General features: G+C 39.5%; 1 protein-coding gene across 1 annotated transcript in view; it reads left to right on the forward strand.

Moving 5' to 3' along the window:
- Positions 1–23,867, forward strand: part of LOC126185132 (src substrate cortactin-like) — a 158,592-nt gene that overhangs the window by 107,602 nt on the left and 27,123 nt on the right. Inside the window, exons 8-10 of the mRNA XM_049927959.1 lie at positions 1,189–1,303; positions 3,875–4,032; positions 11,297–11,564. Coding sequence (XP_049783916.1) covers positions 1,189–1,303; positions 3,875–4,032; positions 11,297–11,564 — 541 coding nt within the window. The remainder of the gene's footprint in view (positions 1–1,188; positions 1,304–3,874; positions 4,033–11,296; positions 11,565–23,867) is intronic.

The raw sequence follows: 23,867 nt of genomic DNA on the forward strand, positions 1-23,867 counted from the left end.
CCTAATGAAAAAACAAGTGCTAGTCTCAATCATGCTTCATACATGCCTGGTTTGGCACTGAGTGACTTTTATTATACCCAAAAATAAAATTAACATGAAGGTTGAACACTTTGATAACATAATCCATATTCAGGCCAACATGGCGTGCAAGTTTATCATCATCCTGAAGGATGGCTTTCCTGAAAGCTTCACGTGGTTGTATGAACATACTGTGTGTTGTACTATTGTGTGGGGAGGCTATGTAGAATACCTACAGCATTAAAACAACAATCTTAAATTTTCTCTGATTTTTTTATTAATCCAGTCTCAAAACTTCTTGGACTGCTGGTGTACACCTAACATCTTTAAAGGAAGTTTCTCTCCCAGTTTGTCTCAATCTGCCACATTACTCAGTATGATTTTCAGGATAAATATGTGAGAGCTATGCTCTCAAACCATATTTAAATAAAAATTTATTATTTCATTTAAATTTGTCGTTTGTATTCCATGAAGTTGATTACTTCGTAACTATAGTCATTGCTTTGTGACTTAAATTTGTCATATTTGGAATCTCATGCTGTAGCCATGAACCCATGGAAGCAGCTAGTGGTTCCCACAGAACATAAATGAGATTGAGAATTGGTTTGAGCCAGGAGGGATGCTTGGATAGCTTAATGATACAGCAGCTACTTGTGAAAAGTAGGACCTTCAAATTCTTGTTCTGGTCATGGCCCAAATTTTCTATTGTCACTTCAGATGAATGTCTGTATAGTTACTATAATATTAATGGTAGTCAGAGAATATGTCTGGTTCTGTGTTTAATATATATAAATAGTTTGTGCTATTGTTGGCACATTTCAAAAGTTTCTATAGTGAGTTACAATTTCACTTGTGAATTATTAAACCTATAAACAAATTTGAAAGCATTCTCACAAGAAAGTGAAATAAAGAAGCAGAACTTTAATATTTTTATGCAAATATTCTTAAACTATATCAGTTATGTCCAAATGAAACTAAATAACACTTCTTAACTATGTATACCACAGAGGTATATTATCATGTGTGTTTCGAGCTGGTATTATGCTTGCAAGTCTTAGCCACTCTTTTCTCCAGGCACCAGCCAAATAGTTATTCCAGACATTAGTTCTTTTGTTTATTTTTTTTTATCTGTGTCAGAAATACATATGAAACATTACTTTAATGTTTCAGGGATTTGGTGGAAAATTTGGACTCCAGACAGACCGAGTTGATAAATCAGCACATGATTTCAATGCAAAACCAGAAAAAGTAGGAACAAATTATGAAAAAGTGAAACCAGATGTTGGTGAGTCATTTATTGTTATTATTATTATTATTATTATTATTGTTATTAAGCATTAGTGCTGTACTTTATCACACTTTATTTGTACTTCAGTACTTTGGTTTTACTTCAGACTACACCTGTAAGACATGCAGGTTTTATTTTAGATGTGTACTGCTCTTCCATCTTATTTAAACATTGGAGAATAGTCACTAAATCTTGCATGGTATTAGAGTGACATGCAGCTGTGTGGATGGGTGGTGAAGAGATGCACACTAGCATGTGGGAGTTTTCTTATTGATGCACCAGCCACTTGCATCATTCTATTGATTCTATCTGTTTGTGGGTGCTTCAGCATATTTGTTGAATATTTTGTGTTAATTTTGTTGTTAGTACACATATTGTACCAACTGGTACAGCATTATGGTTTTACTTATGGATGTGATAGAGGAAACATTACAAATAACACATGCGTAAGCAAGGCAGTTATAGTTACCTTAAGTCAGTTACTCAGGAGAATGTCAGGAATGAAACTGAATGTGCCCAAGTGCTGGCAGTTGCCAGGAGAGAAAACAGCTGGGGAATGTGTTGTGACAAAGAGCAAACAGGGACCACCACAAAGTATTCTTTCTCTCTGTACAAAATGCATCACTCACTCCAAGCCAGTCTGTCTGATGCTGTTAAAGAAGGGCTATGTGCAAGTCATGTGGTTACAGCTTACTTAAAAATCTGTAAGTGTCAGCTTACAGTGTAGTACATCATGTTGACTTCATGATTATAAATCATTGTTGGCTATCTCTCTACATATTCGTGTAGGTATGTACCATCTATGCAACTAAATGAAGGCAGTTTGTCTGTAGCCATTTGCAATTTGCTTCTTTTATTTGGGAAGCATCATCAGTGGCCTGAAATACATGTTTCCTTTTATACATACAATAAACGTATTATGTGGTAGACTTCCTTCCTAATCCTTCCCTAGTCTGATGGGACTAGTGACCTCGCTGTTTGGTCTCCCCCCCCCCCCCCCACACACACACCCCTCACCCCTCCCCCCACCCCACCCCCACCCAAATCAACCAACAGAATAAAAGGATTGTGCCACAAGGAAGCCTGTGAACTTAGATTTAAAAAATCAGGAGTTTGTCATTAAAAATTTTCAGTTCTACTGCAACCTTATCAAAAACAAAATATGCAAAATACAGCATTTTTTTTAAATAAGCCTTTTTTATTAACTGCATATCCTGCGATGGGGTGTATGTACAAGTATCTTCTTCTTCATAACATGCAGTCTTCCACCAGCAGAGGCTGGTTATACACATAGCTAGCTCTGATACTGACAGTGCAGAATGGAAAGCTTCTTGTAATGTGCAACTATGTCATCTTTGAACGTCTTTCAGCCATGAGTTTTTCTTTTGCCATTTATGTTCCCTTCAGTAATAAGCTGTAATAATTGATCTCTCTTGCCTCTCATTATGTGTCCCAATCATTGTCTCTTTCTTTGTTTTATTATATGTTGCAGTTTTTTTTTTTTTTGCCCAATGAAGAACATGCAAGAGACAATAATACAAATAAATTTCAAAAATCTCGTATCATTTTTCAATATTTAGATCAATGGTCCAACTTTCATGCCCGTAGAGGAAAATAGATAATATGAACACTGAATCATTTTTGTTCTTTGTGTAGACTAAAGTCTGGTCTCGTGAAGAATTTTCTCACATCGACGAATTGTTTTCTGGCATATCAGAGTTAAATTACAGAAATAAGGAAGTCTTGAAATGAAGTAAGACACTGATCATGGTGCACCTAAACAATGAAAGAATGCCTAGATGACACTTTATTTATCAACATCAGCTATACATTAACCATTTTGACAGACTCATCATCAGATTGCAGAAGAAAGAAGTAAGACGTACTGAATATTGTCAAATTTTATAAAATGTACAAGCTAGGCAACTGGAACTTGTGTTGCTGCATGTTTTATAGATATGCTGCACATTTCTGTATTTTAATTTGAAACTTTCATTCTTTTGTGAATGTGAGTAGAAAAAAGACCCAGCAGTCTGCATTCATTGATGAATTCTAAACAGAGTTAAAGGACATACATTTATTTTATGTGACAGATTTATCCAAGTTAACAAAGTCTGGAGACACACATGTAGCATTTGAGTTAAGAAAGATAGTAATATAATTTATTCCATTCTGCAGCTCCCAGAGAGTATGTTATCCCATTCAGTCATGGGTAAATTGTTAGGATTGCTAGTTCAGGAGTCAAATAAGAAAATTTTTCATAAAATTTTTACTGTTTCTAAAGTACCTACCACTGATAGAAAATTCAGTTGTGTGAATACACATACCTCATTTCTGTATTTGCAGGTTGATGGTCTTCTGTTGATAATAATTCTTGAAACACAGTCACATTAATATTTGTAATTATGTAGAATTTTTGTTTACATCCAGAAAATTCTTTGCAATTTGTTGACTGTAACAACATATTGGATTAATCACTTCAAAAGAATATTGCTTACCTGATAAAGTTAATAATCAATAAAACTTCTTTAGAAGCATTTTATTTGCTGTTTATTCTGCACTGTGCAGGATCTCTCAGGCCATCCAACATACGTGAGAAGTTCGAAAACATGGCGAAAATTGAAGAACCGAAGCAAAATATTGAAGCAGAGCCCCGGAGTCCTAGTAACCAAATAGTGAAAACTGAAGACCATATTAGAAGAGAAGCAGAGATTTTGAAAACACAGGTGAGAAATTGTGCAGAATTGAATATTGAACATTACTTTTTGGATACCTAATAATTCATTTGTATCTGCATTGTGCCATTTGTGGACACACTATGTCTGATTGCAATTTGGCAGGTGGACAAGGGTGGGGTGAGTAAGGAGGGGGCTTGGGTCCTCATGAGACCTTCAGAATTCTGCGCAGGGTAGTTCTCATCACTGCATATATGCCAACCAGTGTGACAGCTATCAAAATGCATGTACTGTTGGTAGTTAGTGGATTTAGTATGGACAGAGGTGTGGATGGAGCCATCGGAGAGGGGGAGGCAATGGAGAGGCAGGGAGGAAGGTGGCACATTGGGTTGAGAAGGACCAGATGAAGCAGATGGGAGAGAAAGTGTTGAGGTTGTGAAGGAATGAAGATAGGAAGTCTTGACCCTGAATTCAAATCATCAAGGTATCATCAATTAACCTGAAGCAGGCAGGGAGCTTGGGGTTTTGGTAGGCTAGGAAGATTTCCTCTAGATGGCCTTACAAATGTTGGCATAGGAGGTTGCAGTGCAAGTGTCCATGGCTGTGCCGCAGATTTGCAGGAGAAATAATCACTTGTGAGGGTATAGTTGGTAAGGTTAATGAGGAATGAGTTGTGGGTTTGAAGTCAGAAGGCCATGAGCATGAGGGGTTTTGGTGTCAAGGAAGGTGGCATCAACAGTGGTGAGTAGGGGTCTAGGAGGTAAAAGGGTGGGGTTAGTGGAAAGTCAGTAGAGCAAGTGATTAGTATCTTTGATATGAGACGCAAGGTTTCAGGCAATTGGTTGAAGGTTTTGGTAGAGTGAAAATTTTTTCAGTAGAAGTGCAATATCCAGCTACAATGGGTCATCCAGGATTGCTGTATTTGTAGAACTTGGGGAGCATGTAGAAGGTTGGTGTGCAGGGTGTCATTGGTTGAGAAGGGAGATGGACTCAGGGGAGAGGTTCTGGGATGGCTCTGACATTTTAAGTAGGTATAGGAGGTTATGCTTAATGTTTGGGATAGGATCACTATGACTAAGTTTGTAGGTGGAGGTGTCGGACAGTTGCAGAAGCGTTCTGTTGGGTCTCACTGTGATTGATCACAACAGTGATGGAGACTTTGTCTGCAGTGAGGATGATTAGGTCAGGATCTGTCTTGAATTTGTGTGTGGCTGTCCTTTCTTCTGCTGAAAGGTTAGTGTCTTTAGGGAGGGACCTGGTGAACAATGGTGAGGCCAAGTGGGAGATAAGGAATTCCTGGAAGATAACCGGGGTGTGATTAGGTGGGGAGGGAGGGTTCACTGTTGGATGGATATGAATTGGGAGAGGCAAAGTTTTATTTTGGGATTAGGTTAGTAACAAAGAAATGTGTCCACTGCAGGGATCAGGAGGAAGAAAGTAGGTCTTTGACAAGCCCAGCTTGGTTAAACTTGGGTGTGGGGCTGAAGCTGAGGCATTTCAATAGAAGTGAAACTTCTCTAGAATTGAGGTTTTTTGTGCAGAGGTCAAAAACAGTGTTTCAAGTTTTTTTCAGTTCTGGATTTCATGATGTGTTGGGAAGAAGGTTTGAAGGATGTAGCAAAACTGAAAACATCAGCTAGGCAGAGTCTGGATGCTGTGAGGGATGGACAAGGAGGTCCACTGTGGGTAGGATAGGTTTTGGTGAGTATTTATGCTCCAAGGTGGGAGTAGGATGTCAACAGGTTGGACAATATATGGAGGTAGCCTTAGTGCTCTTCCAGGTGTTGGAGACCAAGGGTTTCAATTTTGGAGATACGGTGTACGTAGTTCGAATTGCGCAGTAATGTAAACATCACACTTGTGGGAAAGAAAGTCAGGTCATTTGTTTTTACTCTATTCAATATGTACATTATTCAAACAACAATATGTGGTCAGAGAAAGGAAAGAAATGTTGATTAATGAATAAATATAACAGAGGAAATGTTAAAAAATGTCCAGTTGATGGACTACGAAAAGTGTGGGAAACCATCACTCGGTGGAACACCTCTTCATTTCAGAGCACATTGTGCAAAGTTTGCACAAAGTACGAAATGAAATGACATGGGGATATACAGAGTTTAAATTGCCATGACATCTACCACAATGCTTTTGAAATTAACGTGTCGTGCAGGACTATTAATTTTTAGAACTGTATATATTTTCCTTTTGGAAATTTGTTCAAGGGGAGCATTTCTTCTTGTAATTACATTTTTTTAATGTCAATATCTACATTTAGGTATCGTGTTATTACATTCCTTCTGAAGATACCCATAAAGATAATAAGTTCTATTAGAGTATTGATTATTTCTAAAAATTTATGTTTATACTCGGATGTATTGCTTGAAATATTGTATTACAAATATACAAATAAAAAAAGAATAAGAATTAAACTAATGTTAATGTCTGCAAGAGTAGTATCAGTGACATAAATGAGCTCGGGACTACACAACAGGTATCTGCATGTCGGTTTGTACTGCAATTGTCTCACGCATCCTCTGGCCCGCATCACCTCCAGTTGCTTGGGTGCAGATTGCATCAAACTGAATGGTACAGCAAGGGGTTAAGGAACAGTATCTGGCACTGTGTTTTAGCTAGGAAAGGGACATGTTTCCGAACTTATGCAGATAGATGGAGCAGGGGTGTGTTTGGGTTGAGATGGTGCTAGGAAAACATGAAACAACACAGGAAGTGGACAAATGAAAGCATTATGTGGCTATAAGGAGGACTGACTGACAGAGCCTAAATTTGGAGAGTGAAAAGGATGGGAGAAATTGTGCTAAGACCAATAGGATGGTTCTGAGATGTGAGGGTATTTGATCCTGCGTAAGTTATTGTCATTCACTGGAAAGAAAAGGAGAGGTAGGTGGATTCGGACAGATGAAATGTACTTACTTGTTGCTAGGCTAGTGTTTTAACTGTGATACAGTTTGTAAAATAACGTGTGTCACAGTCAAAATGGTCACAACTGGTGCTGTTGTTGTTGTGGTCTTCAGTCCTGAGACTGGTTTGATGCAGCTCTCCATGCTACTCTGTCCTGTGCAAGCATCTTCATCTCCCAGTACCTACTGCAACCTACATCCTTCTGAATCTGCTTAGTGTATTCATCTCTTGGTCTCCCCCTACAATTTTTACCCTCCGCGCTGCCCTCCAATACTAAATTGGTGATCCCTTGATGCCTCAGAACATGTCCTACCAACCGATCCCTTCTTCTGGTCAAGTTGTGCCACAAACTTCTCTTCTCCCCAATCCTATTCAATACTTCCTCATTAGTTATGTGATCTACCCATCTAATCTTCAGCATTCTTCTGTAGCACCACATTTCGAAAGCTTCTATTCTCTTCTTGTCCAAACTATTTACCGTCCATGTTTCACTTCCATACATGGCTACACTCCATACAAATACTTTCAGAAATGACTTCCTGACACTTAAATCAATACTCGATGTTAACAAATTCCTCTTCTTCAGAAACGCTTTCCTTGCCATTGCCAGTCTACATTTTATATCCTCTCTACTTCGACCATCATCAGTTATTTTGCTCCCCAAATAACAAAACTCCTTTACTACTTTAAGTGTCTCATTTCCTAATCTAATACCCTCAACATCACCTGACTTAATTCGACTACATTCCATTATCCTCGTTTTGCTTTTGTTGATGTTCATCTTATATCCTCCCTTCAAGACACCATCCATTCCATTCAACTGCTCTTCCAAATCCTTTGCTGTCTCTGACAGAATTACAATGTCATCGGCGAACCTCAAAGTTTTTATTTCTTCTCCATGGATTTTAATACCTACTCCGAATTTTTCTTTTGTTTCCTTTACTGCTTGTTCAATATACAGATTGAATAACATCGGGGATAGGCTACAACCCTGTCTTACTCCCTTCCCAACCACTGCTTCCCTTTCATGTCCCTTGACTCTTATAACTGCCATCTGGTTTCTGTACAAATTGTAAATAGCCTTTCGCTCCCTGTATTTTACCCCTGCCACCTTTAGAATTTGAAAGAGAGTATTCCAGTCAACATTGTCAAAAGCTTTCTCTAAGTCTACAAATGCTAGAAACGTAGGTTTGCCTTTCCTTAATCTTTCTTCTAAGATAAGTCGTAAGGTCAGTGTTGCCTCACGTGTTCCAACATTTTGACGGAATCCAAACTGATCTTCCCCGAGGTCAGCTTCTACCAGTTTTTCCATTTGTCTGTAAATAATTCTTGTTAGTATTTTGCAGCTGTGACTTATTAAACTGATAGTTCGGTAATTTTCACACCAGTCAACACCTGCTTTCTTTGGGATTGGAATTATTATATTCTTCTTGAAGTCTGAGGGTATTTCGCCTGTTTCATACATCTTGCTCACCAGATGGTAGAGTTTTGTCAGGACTGGCTCTCCCAAGGCCGTCAGTAGTTCCAATGGAATGTTGTCTACTCCGGGGGCCTTGTTTCGACTCAGGTCTTTCAGTGCTCTGTCAAACTCTTCACGCATTATCGTATCTTCCATTTCATCTTGATCTACATCCTCTTCCATTTCCATAATATTGTCCTCAAGTACATCGCCCTTGTATAAACCCTCTATATACTCCTTCCACCTTTCTGCTTTCCCTTCTTTGCTTAGAACTGGGTTTCCATCTGAGCTCTTGATGTTCATACAAGTGGTTCTCTTTTGTCCAAAGGTCTCTTTAATTTTCCTGTAGGCAGTATCTATCTTACCCCTAGTGAGATAAGCCTCTACATTCTTACATTTGTCCTCTAGCCATCCCTGCTTAGCCATTTTGCACTTCCTGTCGATCTCATTTTTGAGACGTTTGTATTCCTTTTTGCCTGCTTCATTTACTGCATTTTTATATTTTCTCCTTTCATCAATTAAATTCAATATTTCTTCTGTTACCCAAGGATTTCTACTAGCCCTCGTCTTTTTACCTACTTGATCCTCTGCTGCCTTCACTACTTCATCCCTCAAAGCTACCCATTCTTCTTCTACTGTATTTCTTTCCCCCATTCCTGTCAATTGTTCCCTTATGCTCTCCCTGAAACTCTGTACAACCTCTGGTTCTTTCAGTTTATCCAGGTCCCATCTCCTTAAATTCCCGCCTTTTTGCAGTTTCTTCACTTTTAATCTACAGCTCATAACCAATAGATTGTGGTCAGAGCCCACATCTGCCCCTGGAAATGTCTTACAATTTAAAACCTGGTTCCTAAATCTCTGTCTTACCATTATATAATCTATCTGATACCTTTTAGTATCTCCAGGGTTCTTCCATGTATACAACCTTCTATCATGATTCTTAAACCAAGTGTTAGCTATGATTAAGTTGTGCTCTGTGCAAAATTCTACCAGGCGGCTTCCTCTTTCATTTCTTAGCCCCAATCCGTATTCACAACTGGTGCTACTGAATGTTAAAAAAGGCACGCGTGATCCCACCGGTTGGTGCTAGTTAAGGTTGTGGGTGATAAAGCGAGAGGGAAAGATGTGGATGGATAGTACAAGAGAGACAAAGTAGATGTAAATCATGAGACAGTAACTAAGGACAGACAACACAGGGTTTACAATGGAAGAGAACCACTAGGTGGTATAAATGTAGTAAGGAGGAGTCTGGCAGAATGTAAATCTTTAGGAGCAAGGGAGACCACTCACCAAATGGCAGAAGCCTCGAGTCATCGTCAGGCACACACTAAAAAGAAGGAGAATTGCTAGCTTTCAGAATAAATCCTTTGTCGAGCTAGAGAACAAATATACATGTATTTTGGCGGATGGAGAAGGATTTTTTTGGGAGGGGGGGGGGGGGGGGAGAGGGACAGGGGTTGCAGGGGGGGCTTGCTAGAAATGCAGGATGGAGGGCTGGCAGGTGCAAGAGTGAGACATGTGATACACAGGTACCGGGGCTGGTGAGGTGTAGCGCACAATGGAGGTGATGTGGAGATACGGATTGAGCAGTGTTGAAGGGACAGGCGAAGGGGAAACTTTTGGGTGGTGGGTGACGGGCAATGGGTTAACGACAATTGAGGCCAGAAGGGTTGTGGGAGTGAAGGATATGTTGCAAGGATAACTCCCATTTGCGTAGTTCAGAAAAACTGTCGGTGGGTGGAAGTATCCAGATGGACGAGCCTGTGAAGCAGTCACTGCACTTGAGCACGTTGTGCTCAGCTGCAAGATGTGCCAATGGGTGGTCAACTTTGTTCTCGGCAACAGTCGGCAGTGGCTGTTTATTCTCTGGTGGTGGTGGTTGGTCGGTTGTCACACCGACATAGAAAGCTGTGCAGTGATTGCAGCAGAGCTGATCTATGACGTGGCTGTTTTCTCAGATGGCCCTGCCTCTAGTGGGATACAATATGTCTGTAACAGGACTGGAGTAAGAAATGCTGGGTAGGTGGACTTGGCAGGTCTTGCACCTGGGTCTTCCACGGGGAAATAATCCCTGTGGCAAGGTGTGGCTTAGGGTTGGACCGAGATGTTGTGTAGGTTGAAAGGACAATGGAATACCACTTTAGGAATGAAGGGAATGATTTTAGGTAGTACGTCCCTCATTTCTGGACATGATAATAGACAATCAAAGGCCTGGTGAAGTATATGATTCAGTTTTTCCAGTCTAGGGTGATATTGGGTGATGAGGGGGTCACTCGTTTGTAACAGAGTCTTTAGGATGGTGGGAGGATTAGGGGATGTGAAGATATGGCAAGGGAGATCGTTTTGTGTGCTAGGTTTAAAGGTAGTGCTTGTCTGTGAAAACCCTCAACATGAATAACAAGTGCATCCATTTGATATGAAGGGAGTGCAGTTTAGATTATGAAATATTATCCGACATCATTATATAAAATATTCTTTTATCTTAGCTGAAGCTGTGAAAACACCTGTGTTCATCATCTGTGGTATCAGAAAATTTTTGGACAAATATCTGTGAATAATGTATGAGCAAATATTTTCTGGATTAATGTGGTTGATTTTATGTAATGTTGTTACATGTTAGTGGTAACAACTGTATGCAGTTTTTGCAGGACACATTGTTTCAAGGTTAATGTTTTTGCTCAAGCACATACTAACAGCATCACTATACACAAGACTGGACTAAATATCTAGGTGCCTGAGACAGACAGTGATATGGCAATCTGTTGGAGCAGAGGGCTGAAATTTTTTGAATATTATTGTAATTATGGATCAAGTGAAATTTTAGTGTTATTTCACTCAGAAATTTACTTTGTAAGTTTTTTATCAATAAGTGTACTTTTAATGTATGTAAATATCAAAGGGATATGTATTAAATTAAAGCTGTTTATATTTCCTCAGCTGGTGACTCCCTCAGTACATCACGGACAAGAAGAAGAAGAAGAAGAAATTGCAGAACCACCTGACAAAGTGAGCCCACCTACACCAACAGTCACGACTACACAGAACCCACTAATTTCAGAGCCAGCAGTCACAAACCAGAGCACAGTTGCTGATGAACAGCTGCTACCACCTACAATAGAAGATAATCTGCAATCAGAAAATACTGCATTGTATGAAGTAGAAGATACTGGCTATACTGCAGTAGCATTGTATGACTATCAAGCAGGTATTTAAATATGTATATATACAAATATTTTTAATTTGCTACTGTGTCTACAAAAGTAGCAAGACGGAACACAGCAAACAAGATCAGTGTGATTGCTTTCATGTTATATCACCCATTTGACACTTCCCAAATACCTAGGACTGCATGATTTATCGGCAGATGATGCATGCAGAGCACAACAAGGTGTCTTTTGTAGTTGTAGGTGGTTATTTTATCAATACCTGTGGTTTTCAAGTGTCCACTGAGATCTTTTGACATTGCACCCAGTGTGCCATGAATAACTGGGACCAGTTTTTCTCCATAGTTGTGATGTCCAATACACTGTATTTTAGTTTTCGTTAAGTCCGAAGTCACACAGTAGTCTATTATTGTTATTCTCTCTTCCTTCTTTCTTTGTTATGACCAGTTAAAGAGTGCATTTGACCTTGTTAGCTTAGTCTGACAGATTCTGTTTCTTCTCCTCTTCCCAAAATCTCTTCGTGGATTTGGTGGATTGTTTCTTGCATTGCTTTGGTCGTGACTTTCCACATTCTCTGAGGGTATCTTCTGTGGCATTCCTGTCTTGCTTAAGTTCTTGCAACTAAGTGATTTTTACCTTCTTCATCATCATCATCATCATCATCATCATTTAAGACTGATTATGCCTTTCAGTGTTCAGTCTGGAGCATAGCACCCCTTATACAGTTCCTCCATGATCCCCTATTCAGTGCTAACATTGGTGCCTCTTCTGATGTTAAACCTATTACTTCAAAATCATTCTTAACCGAATCCAGGTACCTTCTCCTCGGTCTACCCCGACTCCTCCTACCCTCTACTGCTGAATCCATGAGTCTCTTGGGTAACCTTGCTTCTCCCATGCGTGTAACATGACCCCACCATCTAAGCCTGTTCGCCCTGACCTACATCTATAGAGTTCATTCCCAGTTTTTCTTTGATTTCCTCATTGTGTACACCCTCCTGCCATTGTTCCCATCTACTAGTACCTGCAATCATCCTAGCTACTTTCATATCCGTAACCTCAACCTTGTTGATAAGGTAACCTGAATCCACCCAGCTTTTGCTCCCATACAACAAAGTTGGTCGAAAGATTGAACGGTGCACAGATAACTTAGTCTTGGTACTGACTTCCTTCTTGCAGAAGAGAGTAGATCGTAGCTGAGCGCTCACTGCATTAGCTTTGCTACACCTCGCTTCCAGTTCTTTCACTATGTTGCCATCCTGTGAGAATATGCATCCTAAGTACTTGAAACCGTCCACCTGTTCTAACTTTGTTCCTCCTATTTGGCACTCAATCCGTTTATATTTCTTTCCCACTGACATTACTTTCGTTTTGGAGATGCTAATCTTCATACCATAGTCCTTACATTTCTGATCTAGCTCTGAAGTATTACTTTGCAAACTTTCAATCGAATCTGCCATCACAACTAAGTCATCCGCATATCCAAGACTGCTTATTTTGTGTTCACATATCTTAATCTCACCCAGCCAGTCTATTGTTTTCAACATATGATCCATAAATAATATGAACAACAGTGGAGACAGGTTGCAGCCTTGTCTTACCCCTGAAACTACTCTGAACCATGAACTCAATTTACCGTCAACTCTAACTGCTGCCTGACTATCCATGTAAAGACCTTTAATTGCTTGCAAAAGTTTGCCTCCTATTCCATAATCTTGTAGAACAGACAATAACTTCCTCCTAGGAACCCGGTCATATGCCTTTTCTAGATCTATAAAGCATAGGTACAATTCCCTGTTCCACTCATAACACTTCTCCATTATTTGCCGTAAGCTAAAGATCTGGTCCTGACAACCTCTAAGAGGCCTAAACCCACACTGATTTTCATCCAATTGGTCCTCAACTAATACTCGCACTTTCCTTTCAACAATACCTGCGAAGATTTTACCCACAACGCTGATTAAAGAGATACCTCTGTAGTTGTTACAATCTTTTCTGTTTCCATGTTTAAAGATTGGTGTGATTACTGCTTTTGTCCAGTCTGATGGAACCTGTCCCGACTCCCAGGCCATTTCAATTACCCTGTGTAGCCATTTAAGACCTGACATTCCACTGTATTTGATGAGTTCCGACTTAATTTCATCCACCCAGCCGCTTTATTGCACTGCAATCTATTGACCATTTTTTCCACTTCCTCAAATGTGATCCTATTTCCATCATCATTCCTATCCCATTCTACCTCGAAATCTGAAACATTACTGATCGCATTTTCACCTACATTGAGCAACTCTTCAAAATATTCCCACCATCTGCCCAAGGCATCCACAGGATTCACCAGCAGTTTTCCTGACCTGTCCAAAATACTTGTCATTTCCTTCTTACCTCCCTTTCGAAGACTGCTAATTACACTCCAGAATGGTTTTCCAGCAGCTTGCCCCATAGTCTCCAACCTGTTTCCAAAGTCTTCCCTCGATTTCTTCTTGGATGCTGCAATTATCTGTTTGGCTTTGTTTCTTTCGTCAACATAACTTTCTCTGTCTACCTGGGTTCTGGTATGTAGCCATTTTTGATACGCCTTCTTTTTCCTTTTACAGGCTGCCTTGACTGTATCATTCCACCAAGCTGTTTGCTTCATCCTATTTTTACACACTACTGTTCCAAGACATTCTTTAGCCACTTCTAGTACTGTGTCCCTGTACCTTGTCCATTCCTTTTCCAATGACTGTAATTGACTACATTCAACTAACTGGTACCTTTCTGAGATCGCTGTTATGTACTTGTGCCTGATTTCCTTATCCTGAAGTTTCTCCACTCTTATCCTCCTACATATGGACCTGATCTCCTGCACTTTCGGCCTCACAATCCCAATTTCACTGCAGATTAAATAATGATCAGTGTCATCAAAGAATCCCCTGAATACACGTGTGTCCCTCACAGCCTTCCTGAATTCCTGATCTGTTATTATATAGTCAATGACAGATCTGGTTCCCCTGCCTTCCCAAGTATACCGGTGAATGTTCTTATGTTTAAAAAAGGAGTTTGTGATTACTAAGCCCATACTGGCACAGAAATCCAAGAGTTGTTTCCCGTTCCTGTTGGCCTCCATATCCTCTCCAAATTTACCCATAACCTTTTCATACCCTTCTGTTCGATTTCCAATCCTGGCGTTAAAATCACCCATGAGCAGAACACTGTCCTTGTCCTTTACTCTAGCAACTACATCACTGAGTGCCTCATAAAAACTATTCATCTTATCTTGATCTGTCCCTTCACAATGCGAATATACTGACACAATCCTAATTTCCTTGCTAGACACTGTCAAATCTATCTACATCAGTCGTTCGTTTACATACCTTATTGCAACTATGCTGGGTTCTATTTCTTTCCTGATGTAAAGCCCTACACCCCATTGTGCTATTCCTGCTTTGACGCCTGACAGGTAGACCTTGTATTCTCCCACTTCCTCTTCTTTCTCACCCCTTACCTGAATGTCACTAACAGCTAAAACGTCCAGCCCCATCTTACTTGCAGCCTCTGCCAGCTCTACCTTCTTCCCAGAGTAGCCCCATTGATATTAATAGCTCCCCATCTCATTACCATTTGTTTGCCAAGTCGTATCTTAGGAGTCCCTGGTTTGTCAGTTAGAGGTGGGACTCTGTCACCTCCAAAGGTCTGAGGCATTTTGCTCTGATTATTGCCAGCATCATATTTAGAGTACCAGGGAAGCAGGTTGCTAGCCTTACTTGCCCCGAGTCCCATTGGGTTTTACCCCTAACGGCTGAGGGACTAACCGGTGGATTTGGTAGTCTTTGCCGTATGAGCACAAAGGTGACCACGACTCAGAATATGTCCGAGATGCCCGGCCTTATTCCAAAGTAACTGGTATCCCGACTGTCGGGACCACTTACTTGGCCACTCATACGTTGCCCGTGGTTCATGAACTAGGACATGACTACAGGAACCCACACCATGAACCTTCTTTTAACTTAATATATTAAATAGGATTTTTTTATTAATCTAGTGTTGTCTGATCTGGAAATGTGGCCTTAAAACTTCAAGTGTCATCTATGTATTGTATCAGCGAACTGTTCTACTGCTCTTTATTGGTCTGTAGTTTTCTTATAATCCATATGTTATTTTTATTAATGGGTCCATACATTTTCATAAGAATATTTCTCTCTACCTTTGGCATTTCATCAATTTTTGAATGACCGAGAGATGTAGTTTCTGAGGTATGTAATGCTTAAGGCATTATGTCTATCTTGTAATGTAGATGTTTCACAGTTCCAGACGTTACTCATTTATTGTAGTGACTCCATGTTATTCTGTACACTTTCTGGAGTTTGGTGGCTCTTTGTAAATTGACTTTACTGTCTCACCAAAGACATACCATGATTTGACCAAGATATTTAAAAAGAGGACACACATGAAATTATTCCATATTTCATTTGTAGTGGGAATCATCAGACATTTTTATGTAAATTTTCCTTCAAATGAGTTTTTATGTAAATTTTCCTTCAAGTAAGTCTTCTCATATGATATTTGGAGGTCTGTCTTTGCTTATGTTTTGTGTAACTTCTCTATGGCCTATATTGTTTTCTTGGTAATCATAGTGAAGTTAGCTAGATTGTCAGCAACAACTAGGACCTTCTCTTTGATTCTCTGACCCAAGGTCCTGATGTTTATACCCTTGATTTCTTTCCCCCATTTTCTAATAACTTTGTCTCATACAATGTTAAAAAGAAGCTGGGAGATGCCATCTGCTTGTCGAACTCCTGTATGTACTTGTGAGAGTGTGGCAGATAAATTCTCTAGCTTTCGTGTACACTCTGAGCTCTTCTGAAGTGTCCAAAACAGTTTGTCTATCAACACAGTCATATGCCTTCTTAAAGCCCACAAATGTGACATATGTGTTGATAGTTCGATGTGTCCTTAGTGTTGTCTTTGGACACCAAATCTGCTCAGTTCATGATCTATCTTTTCTGAAGCCTGCTTTATACTGAGCAATCAAATGATCTGTTTGCTGTTCAACTATGTTTAAGAGAGCTTTGGATAGAACCTTGTCTGTAACTGACAGAGTCTCTGTAGTTGTTGGGGTCTGCCCTACCACCTTTTTATGTAACAGATGTAAATAACTGTTATAACTTCAAGTTGAACAAATATATTTCAAGGAAGACGCAATACATGAAAGTCACAGATCAAGTAAACAGAGTAAGACATGTGTACACTTTAACAGTCAAATGATAACTGAGTCCGAGTCTAGCGGCCGCTGGCTGGCTGGCTGCTTAGGCAGCGCTGCTGCTGCTGCATGGCTGGCAGACAGCGCCGCATTTAGAGGACACGCGTAACTGCGCGGCGGCACTTTGAAAGATCGGCGAATCACAACAATAACTTTCTTCAGGCCTATGGAATCATTTGTTTTCCATATTTCAATTAAGAGTACATAAATTCTTCTTATGATGTCATCTCCTCCTATTTTTAACATTTTGGCAAATATGCCATCCTCTTGTGCCACTTTGTTATTTTTAAGTGCTTTAATTCTCTTACTTTTTGAATTTTTTGGGGATGAGAGTCTAGGTTTGGTACAGGCTTCTGAAAACGCAACCTTTCCACTGGCGGATCACAGTTCAGTAAATTTTGAAAATAACCAGCTAGTATCATGCAGTTCCCTTTATTTTTTATCCCTAGTTTTCCATTAATTACTCAGAAACACAATTTAAGAGGGTTTATACCCAGATAAATCCTCATGGAATGTCTTGTAGAAATTTCAGGCATTGTTTTTCTGGATATCCTGCTCTATTTCTATAAGCTTGCTTTTGTTCCAGGCACTTTTTTCTGCAGTGAATTGTTTTTGACTCCCCCCTTTCAACTGTTTGATTCCATTCCAGTGATTCAATGCCTTGATTCACCTATTGACAGCTTCATTGCTTGTCATTCATGTTAATGTTTCGTGGGTGGTGGTCTTAATTTCATGGTTGATGTTTGGAATGTTTTGTGGAGGTCCGGCCACACCTTGAGATCTTCATTTTGCATGTCATGAGTGGAAGCTTCGGTGTTCATCAGGCAGTTTGTATTAAGCTTTGGAAATCATTCACCTTAGGTCTGGATCTGTTCGGTAGGAACATGATTTTGATTTGTGTTAAATAGTTATCTGAATCAGTGACTTCCTTCTGTACTTAGACATTATGAAACTCGTGCATGTTGTTGTGGTCTGATGTCCAAAGACTGCTTGATGCAGCTCTCTGTGTCACTCTGTCCCATGTCTCTTCATGTCCGAATAACTACTGCAACCTACATCCTTTTGAATCTGCTTACTGTATTCATCTCCCTCTACAATTTTTACCTCCCACACTTCCCCCAATACTAAATTGGTGATCCTTGGTGTCTTAGAATATGTATTATCAACTGATCCTTTCTTTTAGTTGGATGGTGTCCCAAAATCTATTCAGTACCTCCTTATTAATTACATGACCTACCCAGCATTCTTCAGCATTCTTCTGTAGTACCACATTTCAAAAAATTCTATTCTCTTCTTGTCAGAACTGATTATCCTCCAGAAAAATACTGTCAGAAAAGACTTCCTAACACTTAAATGTATATTTGACGCTAACAAATTTCTGTTCTGCAGAAACACTTTTCTTGCTATTACCAGTCTATATTTTACTGCCCAAATAGCAAAACTCATCTACTACTTTAAGTGGCTCATTTCCTAATCTAATTTCCATAGCTTTGCCTGATTTGATTTGACTGCATTCCAGTACCCTTGTTTTGCTTTTGGTAATGTTCATCATATATCCTCCTTTCAGAGCACTGTCAATCCATTCAACTGCTCCTCCAAGTCCTTTGCTTTCTCTACAAATTCCAACACTTTTATTTCTACTCCCTGAACTTTAATCCCTCCTCCCATTTTTTTCATTGGTTTCCTTTACTGATGGATCGATGTACAGATTGAATAACAGCAATGATAGGCTACAACCCTGTCTTACTCCCTTCTCAACCACTGCTTCCCTTTCATGTCACTCAACTCTCATAACTGCCATCTGGTTTCTGTGCAGGCTGTAAATAGCCTTTCTATCCCTGTATTTAACTCTGCTACATTCAGAATTTCAAAGAACGTATTCCAGTCGACATTATCGAAAGCTTTCTCCAGCTCTGCAAATGCTATAAACATAGATTTGCCTTTACTCAGCCTGTCTTATAAGAGAAGTCATAGGGTCAGTATTGCCTCATGTGTTCCTACATTTCTACGAAATCCAAACTGATCTTCCCCGAGATTGGCTTCTATCAGTCTTACCATTCTTCTGTAAAGAATTTTTTTGCAACCGTGACTTATTAAACTGATAGTTTGGTAATATTCTCACATGTCAGAAACAGCTTTCTTTAGAATTGGATTTATTACATTCTTCTTGAAGTCTGAGAGTATTTTGCCTGTCTAATACATATTGAACACCAGATGGAATGGTTTTGTTATGGCTGGCTCTCTCAAGAATATTAGTAGTTGAGACGGAATGTAATCTAGACCAGGAGCCTTGTTTTGAATTAAGTCTTTCAGTACTCTGTCAACTTGTTCTCACAGTATTATATCTCCCATCTCATCTTCATCTACATCCTCTTACCTTTCTATAATATTGCCTTAAAGTTCATTTCCTTTCTATGGTCCCTCTATATACTCCTATCGCCTTTCGCGTTTCAGCTTTCCCTCCTTTGTTTAGTACTGGTTTTCCGTCTGAGCTCTTGATATTCATACAGCTTATAATGTATTAATGTAAGAAGAATAGATGCTGAATGATGAATGCATGCAGCTTGCCGCTAACTTTGTGTAACGTCTTGTCTGTATAGACGTGTATCTGTTGCCTTTAAGATCCCTTCACTTTCACACATAAATCTATACAGTAAAGTAAGGGCCTCCCGTTTTGTCTTTAGGCTGATCCGTGATAAGACAGGCGAAAAGTTAGACTAATGGAGGATTATTAGTATTTTCTCTAATTTCATTCGCTCTCTCTCTCTCTCTCTCTCTCTCTCTCTCTCTCTCTCTCTCCTTTATCTATGTACAGTTTTAAATATAATATTTCATTACGTGAAATCAGCCCAATAGAATCTCTGGTGGAGCCCTTCGTCTTAGTATTCAGCGGCTGGCTTGCTGTAAGAGATCTTCACATTTATTATTATTGTTAAGCGCTGCATTCAGTTGGGAAAATCAATCGTTTGAACAATTCGTTCCTTTTACGAAAGATTTCGAATTCCAGATGTGTACGAAGCCTTTTTGGACGATTTAACAAAGACTCGGTGATTGCAGGCTCTCTTCGACACAGCTGAAACTTCCCCACTAATTACAGGGCCAACGCGATCATCAATGATTCAGACAAAGAACTCATTCGTTCATTCACTCCAGAATAAAAGGGTTCACAAACCTTATTTATGAAGGAAATTGTATATTCAATCCATCTCCATTACATGTCCAGATTTCTGTTGGTCCCAAGTCTTAATTATTTTCCGTTACAATTTCTTTCTCTTCAAACAACCCGCTAGTGGCACATATGTTAATAGCTCGCTTTAGCGAGAAGAAAAGCAAATATGTCTCTTTTATAAACCCATCAATCTTTCAACAGATACTTCCGAAGCTGTCCTAGTTACCAGTCTAACAACCTTGGAGAATACATATATGTATCTCTGTTATTCCAAAGAATAAACGCACTAGAAAATACTTTGGCGCCGACGAGCTGTCGGCGCATATATTACTAGAAAATCAGATCAGATACTTCTCCACAGTGAATGAATGTGGATGGTTTGATTGGCAATGATTAACTGGTGCGTGGTAGAGGGTATTTTCTGTGGGGACATTACAATGCTCCTCGCAGCGAGCGAAGTTTGTGAGCTTAATTTTGATTTACCGAACACACTTCGCGAGCTATCTATTCGTGTGGATAACCCGGAAGTGATGAGTGTCAGTCCTCCGACTGAAAAAAAAATATTATGTTTAAGACAGACGAAGAAAAGAAACATTGAAAACAGAAGAAATGAAGAGACAGGTACCGCGGCTGTATTGCTTTTACGTGCATCAAGGTGTTATGTCTGCTGTGCACAACCAAGGAAGATGATCTTTCATGAAACTGTTATCAGGGTCTACCCATTCGGGAACTTTCTTAAGCAGGGAAACCTTGGAAAACCTCTTAAGCCTAGACCCCCAGCCTACGGTACATAGAAGATAGGAAAGCCTACAGAAGAGAAAAAATAATTTTGAAATTGATCTCTAAAGGAAAGATAGGGATCGATTTATAATGATTTGGAGAAGAGTGATTTGTGCCTCTAGCAAAAAAACATTTTACAATAAATAACGTGAGTTTTCGTTTTACAATCTTGTTCCTAGGACAATATCTTGTGGTGCTGAAACTCCCCCGGATCTTGCATGTCCCGTTGCGGTGCTGAAACTCCCCCGGATCTTGCATGTCCCCGACGTCCACATTTGTAGTCGGTCTTCTACGCAGCCCATAATGGGAAGAGTAGAAGGGACAGGGATACCAGATTTCACATGCAACATTCATTCCAAAAGAATTAGCAATGACCAAAAGGGAAACTCTTCCTGTAAAAGAACTGGTTAGGTTGCACCGTCCAAGATTCTCCTTTTTGAAAACAAAATCCCTATGGCTTCATGCATCCTTTTTCTTACGATGTACTGCAAGGAATTTAGCCATTGACTAATGCTGTTGCCAAAAACATCATCATATTTACTCTAGTTTGAATATTCTTTTGGACTTTGCATCCCCACTTGTGCTTATAAGTCCAAAAATTCTGACACATTTCTGTCAATGATTTATTCTTCGTAATTTAAAGGATTCATGCAACTTACAGTAGATTTTGGATTCAAATCATCGAATAATGGAAAGTGTGGTTCATTTTATACAAAGACATAATCCATCATTTCCTTGAAAAGTCATACTCAAAAAATTTTTATCCTAAATACATATATTTCTCCGCTTGATTGCTGTAATGTAAAAGTTATTAGCATTGAGGAATGCGGATTCACTTCTTTCATTTATTCTCTGATTCATCCGGCGTTCATACATGCACATATATGGAAATGGATTTTTCAAACAAAATTCCAAAACGAACAAGACTCATTAAATAACTACTCATTCTATGAATATTACTTTCTTTTAACATTCAACAATAAATCAAGAACTCTTAACGTCTAATTATAACACTTTTTTTTTTTTTTTAAAGTTCAACATCAATCAGTTTACCCTCGCGTTTGATGCGAGTCTCTTACAAAGCATATCTGTGTCGTCTATATCGATTCTAACTCTCGCGCCGACGTCAACTGTTTTCCGCGGGAAATTATCTTTGCGGCGTTAACCGTCACTCATGATTCACTGCCTAAACGCATCCCTTCACACGTTTACACATCTAAGCGTGCACTTGAAATTATATATAAACCTTCACTAGGAACCTCTTTTGATTATGCAGCGTCATTTGCGGGAAACATTTCATTCTTCTTGAAGGTCAGTCAGATCCTTTATAAATCTTGATGACATTAGCAATGCTAAAGTTCCATGTTTACCCAAACACAGGTGAAGCCTATCTCCACTATCTTCTTTGCAGCACTAGATAGTAATAGTTAGTCACTATTTCTATAATCTGTGTCACTGATTAATTATTTCGGTTTAAAGTTTTCTAACACTACACACACACAGTTTATTGTTATGTTTTTACGAACGTTCATCTCTGTCACTCGGAACACCATTCCTCCCTATCTTCTAATCTTCATTAAATTTTTTCAAGTCGTTATGGGAAAATAACCCTTTGCGTCAATTATATGTCCCAGGAACTTGATTCTGTTTACTGCAAAATGGGATTTCTGTAGGTTAGCAGTTATTCCCGTGGTTTTGAACACGTCCAACACTCGGTTCAGTAAGGTAATATGCTCCTCCCAAGTTTTCGATGCAATAAGCAAATCATCAACAAACACTGTTATCCTGCTTCTGAGTTCTGGGCCTAGTGCATAATCTAGAGCTGCTATAAAGATTCCAGCACTAATGTTGAGTCTGAAAGGAACTACAGTAAATTGGTAACTTCTTCCGGAATAAATGAAAGCCGTATATTTCCTTGATGACTCATCCAGCTTGACTTGCCAATAAGAGCTCCGCAAATCAATGCTCGTCAAATATTGAACATCCTGGAACCGTTGTATAAGTTTGTCTATGTTTTCCGTATGTGTTCTCACTGGAATTATGATTTTATTTATTTCTCTGGCGTCGAGTACCAGTCTAACAGTCCCATTTGCTTTTGGCACGACCAACAATGGGGAGCAGTATGGGCTTGTAGAGGGTTCGATCAAACCCCATTTCAACATGCGATCTATTTCCTTTTGAACTTGAGCCTGTAACCTCCAGGGAACAGGATAGAAAGTTCTACAATACGTTTCGTGCGGCTTAATAGAGATGGCATATGTATCCCCTAATAACTCCTGGCCTTTCATCAAACACGTTTTCATACGCTAATAATAATTCTTTGAGCTGCTTCTTCTGATCTTCGATAATGCAGTCGGATTCATTTAATTTTTCCAACACTAATTGACCGAAATCTTCTTTGACTTGGAACTCATTAATTACGTGCTCTTTCGAATTTTGTGCCGTCCTGATTACTTGCACACTGATCCCACTATTATATTTTCTCGTAAGGCTTTCTTTTTTCAACAACTCCAACTCAATTTCTTGTTTATTAACATTCAACCAAATTTTTCATTTTAAAATCTATTCTGCATCCGTATTGACGTAGGCTGTCGACTCCGATAATGCAATCTACCACCAAATTTTTCACAACAAGGAATGTGCTTAATATTGCTACATTTCCGACTTCTACACTAAGTAGTGACTGCGCTTTTACATTAGCCAATCTAGCCCCAACGGCGCCTATTTTTCTGCAATTTTGAACTGGAAAAATTGGTACTCGTCTTATATTTCTGATCTTGTTGAATAGAGCCTCCGAAATAACATTTGTGGTTGCAGCTGTGTCTAAAACCGCCACTATAGGTACGGTCTCCAAAATGACTTGCGCTTCGGCTACTGCCACCTGTTCCTTATCCTCATCTTGTGGTTCTAAGTCCTCGGTCAGTTCATCTGCCAGTAATCGTCCATCATTATACGTTAGCATGGGTACACATATCCTGTTGCCCCTCAACCAATTGTTGACCGCTCCTCCGGGGCACGAGTGGGTCCTTACAAGTTTGTTGGATTTTGATTTGTCTGCTGGTTGACATCATCCGTCACTTCGGTAATTACCGGTTGATTCGTCGATGTCCGTCCCCACTGATGTTGGTTATTTGAATTCATTCCCCCCGGTTGATT

The sequence above is a fragment of the Schistocerca cancellata genome, chromosome 4 (genome assembly GCF_023864275.1).
Source record: "Schistocerca cancellata isolate TAMUIC-IGC-003103 chromosome 4, iqSchCanc2.1, whole genome shotgun sequence".
Classification (NCBI taxonomy): Eukaryota; Metazoa; Arthropoda; class Insecta; order Orthoptera; family Acrididae; genus Schistocerca; species Schistocerca cancellata.